General features: G+C 41.3%; 1 protein-coding gene across 6 annotated transcripts in view; it reads left to right on the top strand.

Annotated features, from left to right (window-relative positions):
- The window catches only part of LIMS1 (LIM zinc finger domain containing 1), a 77,289-nt gene that overhangs the window by 50,878 nt on the left and 12,167 nt on the right, over window positions 1-14,244 (top strand). For 4 of the 6 annotated variants that reach the window (XM_060233772.1, XM_060233770.1, XM_060233771.1 and 1 more), the window contains exons 2-3: window positions 8,473-8,632; window positions 13,702-13,768. In XM_060233772.1, coding sequence (XP_060089755.1) covers window positions 8,473-8,632; window positions 13,702-13,768 — 227 coding nt within the window. Of the gene's footprint in view, window positions 1-5,950; window positions 6,270-8,472; window positions 8,633-13,701; window positions 13,769-14,244 lie in introns of those variants that run through there. The other 2 variants (XM_060233767.1, XM_060233768.1) reach the window with 2 other exon arrangements.

Here is a 14,244-nt window from a genome sequence, read left to right as displayed (position 1 = left end):
GTTGGTCAGGAATAGGAACAGAGATGGCACTTTAGGTCAACTTTCTGGTTCATTAGTCACTCTCTCGCATTCTGTTATTATCCAAGGACCTCAGGATAATGGACATAGGTTTATCCTCTCACCAAACCTTGTAGTGGTGACAAGCATCAGACTTCATAACAGGACATAATACTATACAGTCTCATGTACACATGTTAAAAAAATAATCTGAAGTAATCTGGAGAAATTTTCAAGTAAAACTGCTTAGATGTGCAGGATTAATTTCAAAAACCCATGCCATCAGTAGGGTTTTTGCACCATGTGACAGACTTGTAAAAGTCACTTGCCTAGTTAATTGTGGCAAGTAAGTGGTTTCCCTCCAAGAGAAATGTGGATGAGGAAACAAATTGATGCAGAGGGAAACAGAATCTTTAATAATTGTACAACTCCTACGTGTTTCATGTGCAGCTTCGTCAGGGAGAATCTTTTAGGTTATTTTTGGTTCTGTTCCCATATATACACATAAACAGCGTGAGCTGTTGCCACCCAAGAGAACAACAAGGAAATTTTGGGCTGCTGTTTCCTTTCTGGGGGTAAATGTACTACAAATAGCTTCTAGATGTGTGGGAGCCAGTAGCCTAGTAAGAATTGTTAATGGGCTACCAAATTCTGAGGCCACATTTGCAGGGCTCCTATATTCTAATATTTTTTTCATATCTGTTGCCTTGGTGGAATCTGTGTATATACAATCCCCAGATAATTGGGGCATATACTGTTTTCCCAAATAAGGCCATAAATTACTTTTTAATTTGTTGGTATGCTGTGGTAGATGCTTCTATAGTGTTGTGCAATGTTGTGAGAGAATGAATGAGAAGCAGTGCAGAGAATGAGACAGGATTTTTTAAAGGATTTCTGTATTGTATTTATTTCACTTAGACCTACCTTTCTTCCATATGAAGACCCAAAGTAGTTTACATCATTCTCTTTTCCTCCATTTTATCCTCCCAACAACCCTATGAGGTAGGTTAGGGAGAAAGTGTGTGACTGGCCCAAGGTGACTGGCAAAGTGGGAATTTGAACCCAGGACTCCCAGATTCCAATGTGACAGTCTACCCAATACACTGTACTATGTACCTCTCTTTCATGGGGTTCCCTGTGGTTTCCTATCCCTATTTCCAATCAGATCTATATCCTGCTTCAGCAATGCTGCAACATCAGGACTTCCCCATTATTCACTGGGCTCTAGCTGTGTGTGTGTGAACAGCTCAGCAAAAGGTCAAGACAGTACATAATTGCTCAAGCCAAATATATAAATATAGATTGTGGATTCAGATAATTGTTACCATCGGTAAGATAGCAATCAGAAACAGTAGATGGTGAGCTTCTGCTCATACGGAGTATTATGTGCATGTTTTAACTTGTATGGAGATTTGGATTGCTTTGAATGTGGTTACATTTGGGATGTAAGCATCCCATCCTATGCCAGTATGGTCCTTTACATGTTGCAACATATTGCAGCATGCAATCGCCTCCCTTCCTCTCCCCACAACAGACACCCTATGAGGTGGATGGGGTTGAGTTAGTGTGAGCTAGCTCTCAGTTTTTTTGCTTCCAATTCACACATTTTTGTCTTAGCTCAGGAAAAAATGGCCCCAGAGCCAACTAATTTATGCAGTAGCTCACACTTTTAATGCCAGTAGCTCATGAAGTAGAATTTTTGCTCACAAGACTTCACCATTTAGAGAGAGTATTGGCTGAGAGAGGTCTAAGAGAACTGTGACTGACCCAAGATCACCCAGCTGGCTTTATGTGGAGAAGTGGGGAATCAAATCTGATTAGAGTAGAGTCCAGCACTTTTAATCATTACACCACACCAGTTGGTTATAGGGATTTCTGGTGTTTGAATAGCACTATCAGTGTAAATACAATATGAGAGGCTGAAATTGTTAATACTAAGGAAGAGAGCTTTAAGCAATGCTACTGTTATCATCATCGTCATAAAAACACATGGTTCATCTCTGTATCTGAAAAATTCAATAAAATGAATTGTAAGAGGGATAAATGTAAAGTTCTGCAATTTGGTAGGAAAAATTCCATGCATAGTTATAGGGTGGAAGAGACTTGTCTAAGCAGTAGTATGTGTGAAAAGGATCTAGGGGTCTTAGTGGATCATATGCTGAACTGAGTCAACTGTGTGATGCGGTGGCTAAAAAGGCTAATGCAATTTTGGGCTGTATCAACAAAACTATAGTGTCCAGATCACGTGATGTGATGGTATCGCTTTACTCTGCTCTGGTAAGACCTCACCTGGAGTATTGTGTTCACTTTTGGGCACCACATTTTAAGAAGGATATAGACAAGCTGGAACGGGTCCAGAGGAAGGTGACGAAGATGGTGAAGGGTCTGGAGACCAAGTCCTATGAGGAAAGGTTGAAGAAGCTGGGGATGTTTAGCCTGGAGAGGAGGCAGCTGAGAGGCGATATGATCACCATCCTCAAGCACTTGAAGGGCTGTCATGGAATCTTTTTCTGTGGCCCCGGAAGGTAGGACCAGAACCAATGGGTTGAAATTAAATCAAAAGAGTTTCTGGCTCAACATTAAGAACTTCCTGACGGTTAGAGTGATTCCTCAGTGGAACAGGCTTCCTTGGGAGTTGGTGGGCTCTCCTTCTTTGGAGGTTTTTAAACAGAGGCTAGATGGCCATCTGACAGCAATGAAGATCCTGTGAAATTTGGGTAAGTATTTATGGGTACAAATACCTACCCCAAACAACCTCTTCCAACAACCTAAAAGGCGACTTTACACATGGACATCACCTGATGGGCAACACAGAAATCAGATTGATTATATACTCTGCAGTCAAAGATGGAGAAGCTCTTTACAGTCAGCAAAAACAAGACCTGGAGCTGACTGCAGCTCAGATCATGAGCTACTCATTGCAAAATTCAGGCTTAAACTGAAGAAAACTGGGGAAACCATTAGACCATTCAGGTTTGACCTTGATCACATCCCTTATGAATATACAGTGGAGGTGAAGAATAGATTTAAGGGACTAGAGTTGATAGACAGAGTGCCTGAAGAACTATGGATGGAGGTTCATGACACTGTACAGAAGGCAGCAACCAGCACCATCCCAAAGAAAAAGAAATGCAAGAAAGCAAAGTGGCTGTCTGATGAGACTTTACAAATAACTGAGGAGAGAAGGAAAGAGAAAGGCAAAGGTGAAAAGGAAAGATTCACCCAACTGAATGCAGATTTCCAGAGAACAGCAAGGAGTGATAAGGAGACCTTCCTGAAGAAACAATGCAAAGTAATAGAGGAAAATAATAGAATGGGAAGGACAAGAGATCTCTTCAAGAAAATTGGAGAAATCAAGGGAACGTTTCGTGCAAAGATGGCCATGATAAAGGACAAAAATGGTAGGGACCTAATAGAAGCAGAAGAGATCAGGAAAAGGTGGCACGAATACACAGAAGAATTATACAAGAAGGATCTCAATGTCCTTGACAACCAGGACAGTGAAATTGCTGACCTTGAGCCGGACATCCTGGAGTGTGAAGTCAAATGGACCTTAGAAAGCATTACTAACAACAAAGCAAGCGAAGATGACGGTATCCCAGTTGAGCTTTTCAAAAGTCCTAAAAGATGATGCTGTTAAAGTTATGTCCACATTATGTCAACAAATCTGGAAAATGCAACAGTGGCCATGGGATCGGAAAAGATCAGTTTATATTCCAATCCCAAAGAACGGTAATGCCAAAGAATGTTCAAACTATCGCACCATTGCACTCATTTCACATGCCAGCAAGGTCATGTTAAAGATTCTACAAGCTAGGCTTCAGCAGTATATCGATCGGGAACTACCAAAAGTTCAAGCTGGGTTTCGGAGAGGTAGAGGAACTAGAGATCAAATTGTCAACATTTGCTGGATTATGGAGAAAGCACGGGAGTATCAGAAAAACGTCTATTTCTGTTTCACTGACTATGCTAAAGCCTTTGATTGTGTGGATCACAACAAACTGTGGCAAGTCCTTAAAGGAATGGGAGTACCAGACCACCTCACATGTCTCCTGATAAACCTGTATAAGGGTCAAGAAGCAACTGTCAGAACGGGATATGGAACAACTGATTGGTTTAGAATAGGAAAAGGAGTTCGACAAGGATGTATATTGTCACCCTGCTTATTTAATTTATATGCAGAGTACATCATGCAGAATGCTGGTCTGGATAAAGCGGAACCGGAATTAAGATTGCCAGGAAAAACATCAAGAACTTCAGATATGCAGATGACACCACTCTAATGGCAGAAAGTAAGGAGGACCTAAAGAACCTCTTGTTGAGGGTGAAAGAGGAGAGCACAAAAGTAGGCTTGAAACTCAACATCAAAAAACTAAGATCCGGCCCCATCACACCTTGGCAAATAGAAGGGGAAGATATGGAAGTAGTGACAGACTTCACATTTCTGGGGTCCAAGATCACTGCAGATGGTGACTGAAGCCATGAAATTAAAACACATTTGCTCCTTGGGAGGACAGCTATGGAAAACCTGGGCAGTGTAATAAAAAGTAGAGACATCAGCCTGCCAACAAAAGTCGGTATAGTCAAAGCTATGGTATTCCCAGTAGTAATTAATGGCTGTGAGAGCTGGACCATAAGGAAGGCTGAGCGCAGAAGAATAGATGCTTTTGAGCTGTGGTGCTGGAGAATAATCTTGAGAGTCCCTCGAACTGCAAGAAGATCAAATCAGTCAGTCCTAAGGGAAATCAACCCAGACTGTTCCCTGGAAAGTCAGATGCTGAAGCTGATACTTTGGCCACCAAATGAGAAGGAAGCACTCACTGGAGAAGATCCTGATGCTGAGAAAGACAGAAAGCAAAAGAAGAAGGGAATGGCAAAAGATGAGATTGCTGGACAGTGTTACTGATGTAACAAACACAAATTTGAGCAGACTTTGGAGGATGGTGGAAGACAGGAGGGCCTGGCGTGACTTTGTCCATGGAGTCGCAAAGAGTCGGACTCGACTGTGCGACTGAACAACAACAAACAAAAATGTGTGGGTTTCCTGCATTGTGCAGGGGGTTGGACTAGATGACCCTGGAGGTCCCTTCCAACTCTATGATTCTATGATAAGCATCCAGTGAAGGATAGCCATTACTTTTATGATAGTGTAGTCCTTGGCAGAGTAACACCTTTTAAGCCCTTTGACTTTAGTGGATTTAGATGGGTGTAATTCAGGTCAGAATAGCACTGGCTGCTATCTAAAGGACCTAAGTAGGAATCTGAGTAGACCTGTTTAGGAGTGATCTCTAGCATCCATAAGACTATGGCTGCTGGAATACTAAAGCAGAATAGGACATAATCTAATCAGTAACAAAGGTATATCTTCTTGAGTCAAGGACAACAAACATTCATCAGCGAACTCCGAATGTGTGATCTGGAAAGCTATCTGGAGAACATATAGGAAGGTGGATCCTATCAGTTTTATGCTAGCACAGGATGGGGGAGGGCTGATATTACATGATTCTCCTCCTCACTGTAGTGCCCCATCTCAGGCAGGTCTCCTCTCCCCCCACTTAGCCTTCTCAGGGGCCAGAAAGGCATGCTGGGGGAAGATGGGTTATGTACGGCATGAGGAAAACTCGTTAGAACTGCAGCCCAGAATTATTTATACAGTCTTTTTTTTTCATTCCTCTGTAACAGCCTGTTCTTGATTACTGTGGGAATTTCCCTGTTATCTTTACAAAGGCATTAATGTTGATAATAAAATAACATGGGAGTAAATTTTTCCACATGAAAATGCTGATGACAGTTAGCCTGCCCTATGCTACATGACCATTGCATCAGTGGAACTCTTGACTAGCAGCAGTAGCTATTGGAGATCACATGTTTCGCCAAAGTTGGCGGTGCCACCTTGCTCTGGAATGTGTTTCTCTGCTTCCCGTGAATCTCTTCCAGACTCACTGTGACATTCGAACTGCTCTGTAACTGAACTTGAAGTTCCACATAGGGCACGCAGCAGAGTCCTGTGGATCGTTTTTCTGCTGTTTCCCCTTCTGCGGCTTTCTTCAGAGGTTTTTGGGCTGTCTGTTTTTAGGCAGTATCAAGTGAAGCATGGAATTCCAAAGCCGAGGGCGCTCCTATGTCATTCCAGAAAATGAAGAAATCTCGCACGCTCCTCAGACTGTGCACAATGACCACGGAAATGAAGGGGAGAGAGCAGTGTCAAAACTGCAACGTAGGCACAGTGACATAAAAGTATACAAAGAGATATGTGACTTTTATGCAAGATTGTAAGTTCACCTGGTCAGAGCTGGTTTATTACTTTGGTTGCTTTGCAGTACCACAGTGTGATTTTTGGATGCTAGGAGCTGTAGTGTATTGTGATCTGTATATTAAAAAGATTTGGTGGAGTTAATAATATTTTAATATTAAATGAGTTTATATGTCTGGGCTGAATTGCGCAGTCTCACTGTTGAACAGAACAAGATCTTTGTGGGGTTTCTAGTGGTGGGTTTGAGTTAATTGTAAATTGGCTGTTTGTAGAAACTGGCAACACCTACTTCACACTGACACTTGGGGAAATGGGTTGTTTTGCAGTATGGAAGACAGTTTAATGTTCTGAGCTCATCAGTGTAAACATCTTGCAGGCAATCTTATTTTGTCTGCTGAAATGTGAAATGAAGTGCTGTCATAGACACAGCCGAATCATAGCCATGTTTACTAAGAAGCACATCCCGTTGTTTTAAATGGGACTTATTCGTAAGTAAATATGCCTAGGATTGCACACAGTGTGGATTTGAGACATGCAAACTGATAATTGTATTGAAAGCTTGACTTTTTAAAAGAGCTTCTGTTGCAGCAGATGAGAACTCTGGGTGCTGGATGCCAGATGCAGTAATGTTACGTGTCTTGAAAGTTCTACAGTGCAGTTCTAAGAGAGATATTTCTTTCTAAGTCCACTACAGAAAATGGCCTTAGAAGGGTACCGTGGTAGGGACCCTTCTAAGATTGCCCTGGTAGGGATGTGGCCTTAAAAGTTTAGGGAGGCCTGCCAGTGACTGAATATGAGCAGATGTTTTCTCTGCAGTCATGTTCAACAGTGGTGTTAAATGCATCTCAGCCACTTGGATTGAAGCCGTCATAGTGTGCATATCCCATTGCAGAATTTTGTATGCTACCTTTTCCCAGGAATTGCAGCAATTACTCTAGGTTGTAATCAATATAACAAGATCTAGATTGTGCAGAAGAGCCAACAGCTTTCAAGTTTGCTCCGTTCGTACTGTGAAGTGGAAAATGGTGGAACAGAACTTTCTGCATGTACTAATCTTGTTTAGTTCCTCATATGGCCATCTTGCTGAAAGGCTAATTGCTTAAGAGCATCGGGAGTGATTTGGTGCGTGGACTCTGCATACAGTGTTGCAGAGGGAGACTCTTATTTTGCATACCCTTCTTCTCCAAATGGAGTCATAGGCAACCAGCCAAAATATACAGTTCATCCACCAGAAAAAAAAAATGGATGGTCATGTGAACATGGCATGGGGCCAGTTACTTTGCTTTACCCTACCTTCCCCTGACAATAATGTTGTGAGGAAGAAACTTGAGTAGAAGAAAATTATGTACATGACCCTGAGTTTCTTGGAGGAAGCATGCATAAAACTGTGTTTTGGTAGAAGTGATGAGAGGGGCACGAGCATGTGAGTTTCCAGTTTGCTTCTGCATCCCACTATGTGGACACATAGGAGAAATGAATGAACTAACCCAATGTACATATGACACGGCCTAGGGTTCCATAGAAAAAAATTCCACATGACAGAGGATACCGTGAATGGGCTCTGAGATAATTTCCATGTGGGAAATAACGTGTTTATCATCCCATTGGAAGAGTACCAAAAAAAGGTTTATTTTGGCACCTGGCGTCCCACAGCTGTACTATCCATGAACTGATGATGATTCCCTTATTGCAAGGAAAGGAAGGGGGCAAAGTGTTCCTTGTGCCCTTTCTCCCCCACTGATTGGATTCTCAGTTATATGACATTTTTGATAATGATATGAATGTTTTATATGGAGGGAAAATAAATTATTAATTGCTTTGCCAATATGGAGACCCCCATGGGAGTGGGGAGTTTTGCTATCACATTGAGGCAGTTGGACAGCTTGCCCATGATGTTTGCCTCATTCCTACGCATTCCGTGTGGCATTAAGATTCATTGCTATCGATTCATTCACATTTTATTTATATCCTGCCCTCCCTGCCGAAGCAGGCTCAGGCTCGATAAGACTTAATTTTAGGCAAATATATACTGTGTGGAACTTTTAGAAATCTCATTGTTTGTCCTTGCATATGAATTGTCCCATCTCTCTATAAGCAATGGAAAAGACTTGTGTGTTTTCTTGCATTGTTGCCACCAAATTGGAGCAACTGCCTATTAAAATAGATGCAGCACCATGAAGGGTACGTTTTCATGCATTGATCTTTTCCTTGTTTCTTTACAGCAACATGGCAAATGCTCTTGCAAATGCCATGTGTGAGCGCTGTCGAGGAGGCTTTGCACCTGCGGAAAAGATTGTGAACAGCAATGGTGAGCTGTATCACGAACAGTGTTTTGTGTGTGCCCAGTGCTTCCAGCAGTTCCCTGAAGGACTCTTTTATGAGGTCAGTTCCCTTGATTTTTGTGCTGGCTTTCTATTAGTTTGTTACATCACTTTTAAGAGCTGGTTTCCATATTATAACATGAATTCATCACTTCCCTTTTGAGGAGCCATTGATCATGTCATGGTGCTCCATCACAGAGCCAGTTCCAGGTTTGTGTGGGCCTTGGGCAATAGAGTATAACTAGGCCCCATTTCCCTTTTGGTACAGCCCCTTTTGCCTTTAATTATACCTCTTCTAATTGGCTTCTCCCCTTTGGCTCTACCTTTCTTTCTACAACCACTGCCTTTTCCATATCAGTTTGCTTGCTACCAAATTTTCCTTCCTCAGTTTTTCTTTCTCAGCAGGCATCCATAGTATATCTAGTCCAGCCTCCCTTGCCACAGTATTCCATCTTTCACTAGGCCTATTGATGTGGCATTGGTTCATCTTCTATTTATATTATGACTTGCCTTCCACCTGAAATCAAGCAATTTTAACTGTTTATTGTTTTATTATTTTAATTGTTTGAACTAACTGTTTAAGTGCTTTGGTTTTATTGTGATTGTTAACATATTGTAATCTGCCCTGAACACACGTTCACGGGCTTGGGCAGAGTAGAAATCAGCAAAAATAAAATAAAAAAATAAGGGTCTGCATAAAAGTTTCTCTACTCATCAACAAAAGTGAGACCAGTTCATAACCTGGCCCCAGAGACGTCTGACTTGCCTCAACTTGGGCCAGGGCTTTTTCGGCCCTGGCCCCTGCCTGGTGGAATGAGCTTCCCTTGGAGATCAGAGCACTGCAGGACCTGTAGCAGTTCTGCAGGGCCTGCAAAACAGAGCTTTTCCACCAAGCCTTCAGTTGAAGCAGCAGACATCGTCCTTTATTAGGCCTCCTCCCCTCTGGTGATCTTGGGATCTGATGGACCTCTGGACCGATTGTTCACAATTATTGAAGCAGAGTTTTTTAGTCTTTATTTTAGCTGTTTTATATTGTAATTTTCTTGGTTTTAAATTGTTTAATGTTCTTATGAAACCTGTCCTTTGTTGGCTTTGCGGGAGGGAGGGCTGTATAGAACAAAATAAATAAACCTTCCAAAATGCTTAAGCATCTGAACAATCCTAATATATGTTGTACCTATGATATGTAGACATTCCAGATAATTCTCCTTGATGTTCACTGATTTGCTGTCAACAAAGATGAATGTGTGTGAATAGAATGGGACCTTAACAGTGGAACATGCATAAAGGGGACAGCAGATAGCCAGTGCTGGACAGAGGGGATCAAATTGGTGTGTGCAGTCCTCCTTCCTGAGGCAAGAGAAACAGTCAGTGCTACTGAAACAGTCCTCACAATGCTCAAAACATCCAGCTCAGGGTCATGCTGATGGCAGCTGCCTCCAGAACCAGCCTGGGTTGTGTTGGTCTCCAGTAGGAAGGTAGAGCACACCTAGGAAGAGAAGACAAAAGTTATTTGTGACTAAGGGTGATTTGCTCACACAGTTGGAGACTATATTCAAGGAGACTTACCTGAGGCTAGCGCTGACTGAGGAAACTCCTGAGTGATGCATTGAAGAGAGAAGACTGAGAATCTGACTCATCAGATTATCCCCATTATTGAAGCTACTCCCTCATAAAGCCAGGGTCCAACACAGAACTAATTACATTACATACTAAACAAAGCATGATGTAAAAGAATTGTTCCAGTGTTCATTAAACAGATCACTGTCTCTGTCTGTCTTTTTTTTATATAGTATATTGTATTAGAGAGAATTTAGCCACCATCCCAATCTTCATTTAGCATTGATAAAAAGAATTCTAGACCTGGTTTTCATATAATTGGGGAAGGCAATGGCAAAACACCCCGTAAAAAAATGTCTGCCATGAAAATGTTGTGATGCAACGTCACCAGAGTCGGAAACAACTGGTGCTTGCACCTGTACCTTTTCCCCCCCATATAATGTATAAGTTTTTGGTAACTGATTTGCTTTATGTACTATTTATGTACTATTTAGTAAAATGTTGTTTAAGAATCAAGAAAGATCTCTATTGCAGTGATTCTCTTGATCGTTTTTATTTATTTCTAATCAAAGTGTCTTAGAACGTAAGACCTTGAAGATACATGAAACGATGTGATTTTCCTCTAATAGAAACATGCGTAGGATCGGGCTGTTGGATGTCCTGAAGATGTCTCAATAGCATCTAATTTTTTTCACATTAGAAACTTGACATCAGCATTGTCAAGCCTCTAAATTGAGGATTACAGTCCATGGAAAATGGCTTCTTATGTCAAATGATGTAGATTTCTGGCACAAGCTTTTCCTTTATGCATGTGTTTCCTCTAATATACTGGAACATGCTTCCAGGAAGTGCTGACAGATGAGTTAGCAGAAAGTGCTTCCTGTTCTGAACATCAGATGTTCATAATTTTGATTTAATACCTGTGGATCTCTGGCCAAATCCTTACCCATTCCATCATGATCATATAGGGTTGCCAGTCCCCAGGTGGGAACCAGTAAACAACCCACAAAAGTTATAGTGAAACAATTACTACAATTATAATGCACTACAATAACAACTTTATAGGTAAAACCAATAATAACACTTGTACATTTCAAAATGGAACATTCTCAACACAATACTAAGTCCATAATAATACAGTTTCAGCAGTAGAGTTCCAATGTACAGGAGGTCAGCTTCATATCCTGGTTGGAAGTTTCTTCCAGCAAAAAATCACTCTACATTCCTTTTTCCAATGGAGCTGCAAGGTAAATATTCTTCCAAGTAATTCATGAAATATTTTCAAAGACACACATCAAACATTCCAATCATACAATCAGAGACTACAAACTTGTTAACAATATATTTACATATCTCACCTTTCCACAAAATCTCTGTCTTGTTACATTACTTACACACTCCAGTAATTCTAAGAACTTCCAATTGGAAGGTAACTTCAAGCTCTTCCTCCTTCAATAGTTAACTGAAAACATAATATACATCATTAACACAAAATTAATAACACCAATACCACCCTGCAAATTACATTCCCCCAGCCAATACACTTACATTGCACTTCTTATAGTTCCTTAAAAATAGACAACAGTCTCCTTATTATTCAAATAGGCAACAGCTCAATATGGCTCAAGGCACCACCATTCTAGTGGCACACTGTTTTAAAAGCCTAATCAGTTTCACCTGTTGCACACAAACACTTGCGTATACTATCCACAAACCACTTACAGCCCCCTTACATTTTTGAGCACGATCCAAATACAACAACATCTACAAACATCCAATTCATAGAAAGCATGAGGTCTACTGCATTATTTAACCCATATGGTGTGACTGAGTTTAGACGATGGATCCAGTAACGCTACTCTCCTAATAAAGTAGTTTGTACATCCGTCCCTGTCTCTTTCTTGGAATATTTATATAGGACTACATATTTAAAGCTGTCATATGCGTGGCCCTTTTCCTTAAAATGATTTATGAGAGGTGCTTCTCTGACATCACTTTTAATGCGGCTTCTATGCTCCAAAATACGGACCCTTACCTGGTGCATGGTGTTACCCACATTTGGGAGCCCACATTCACATAAAATTAAATATATGACATTCCTACTAGCACATGTTGAGTAATGTTTCAAGGAAATACGGGGGCCACCTACATTGAGTTCAAACTCCGATACCTCTAGCGCTTGAGCACATACAAGGCAACGTTTGCATGGATTATGTCCCATTAAAGAATCATCCCTCTCACTATTCACCTTCCCTGTATTTAATCTAGAGTGAACCAATTTATCTTTTATACTCCTAGTTCTTCTATATCTAATAAATGGTGTTCTCTCACATCCAGCTATATCTTGTATCAAACGCCAATGATGCATTATAATTCCCCTTATTCCCCTCATTAACGGGGTATAGTCAAATCCACACGTAATGCGGTCCCTCCTTCTGCGTTCTTTTTTCTCAAAGAGAGACATTCTGCAAATGCTGTCCACCTGTTTTCTAGCCCTCCTTACAACATCACAGGGGTAGCCCCTCTTTGGAAACTCATCTGCCAGTTCTCTGCTGTCTCGTTCATATTGTACACGCTCAGTGCAGTTCCACTTGAGCCTAATAAACTGGCTGTACTGAAACTGTATTATTATGGATTTAGTATTGTGTTGAGAATGTTCCATTTTAAAATGTACAAGTGTTATTATTGGTTTTACCTATAAAGTTGTTATTGTAGTGCATTATAATTGTAGTTATTATGTCACTATAACCTTTGTGTGTTGTTTACTGGTTGCTATCTTGAGTGACTTCTCTCTAATTTTTAATCCCCAGGTGGGGGCACGGGATCCCCCAGTTTGGAGGCCCTCCCTGTGCTTCAAGGTCATCAGAAAGCGGGGAGGGGGAGGGAAATGTATGCTGGGCACTCCCTATGGAGAACGATTCCCATAGGGTATAATGGAGAATTGATCTGCAGTTATATGGGGCTATGGGGGGGCTGTTTTTTGAGGTAGAGGCACCACATTTTCAACATAGCATCTGGTACCTCTCCACAAAACACTCTCCAAGTTTCATAATACTTGGACCAGGGAGTCCAGTTCTATGAGCCCGAAAGAAGGTGCCCCTATTCTTCATTGTTTCCAATGAAAGGAAGGCATTTCAAAGGTGTGCAGTCCCTTTAAATGCGATGGCCAGAACTCCCTTAAGAGTTCAATTATGCTTGTCACAACCTTGCTCCTGGCTCCACCCCAATGTTTCCTGGCTCCACCCCCAAAGTCTCTTGACTCCACCCCAAAGTCCCCAGATATTTCTTGAATTGAACTTGGCAATCCTATGATGATAATGTAAGATGCACCTAATGTAAACATCAATATGGAAAATAAACATGCTCTTCCAGTCCAGTGTTTACAGCATATATGCTGAATGTTCTTAGCATGAAGATGAGACACAATTTCAGTTCCCTAATCTTCTATCATAATCAGACCAGCTGCTAGGAACACTAGAAACTGAACTGCACAGCCATTAGATATGTGAATGACAAAGGGTCATATTTTCTGTATTCCTCTAATAGCTTTGTATATCTCTCTGCTTTCAGTTTGAAGGAAGGAAGTATTGTGAACATGACTTTCAGATGCTGTTTGCCCCTTGCTGCCATCAGTGCGGTAAGATTTTGTCTTTCAAGAAAGCATATTTTATGGACAATCCAGTGTGGAGAAAGAGGAATGCTGTGTGTGCTACATATAAAAGAAGCCAAGCTATCAAAAACCAGATGCATATCTGCTATTATTCTGGAATTCAATGCCATCATATAAATCCACACTGCTACAACATATTTTTTCTGATCTCCCACCTCTCTACACTGCTTACTCAAAACTAAGTTTCAGGTTGGTAGCCATGATGGCCTGTAGTAGAAGAGAAAGTAGCACTTTAAAGACCAACAAGGTTTCCAGAGCCTAAGCCTTGTCAGATCTCTCTCGGCTTGACTTCGCGAACGAAGATTTAAGAAGGGTGCAGTAGTCCACGTCTGCTGCAGGCTTGCTGGTGGCTGACAAGACCAATGTGGGACAGGCAGATCCGGCCACAGTGGCTGCAGGGAAAAGTCTGATTTGGGGTTGGTGCTGTAGCAGTGCAATTCTTC

The sequence above is a fragment of the Heteronotia binoei genome, chromosome 3 (assembly GCF_032191835.1).
Source record: "Heteronotia binoei isolate CCM8104 ecotype False Entrance Well chromosome 3, APGP_CSIRO_Hbin_v1, whole genome shotgun sequence".
Taxonomy (NCBI): Eukaryota; Metazoa; Chordata; class Lepidosauria; order Squamata; family Gekkonidae; genus Heteronotia; species Heteronotia binoei.
The sequence above is the reverse complement of the archived record's forward strand: the minus strand, read 5'-3'. Positions and strand labels throughout refer to the sequence as shown.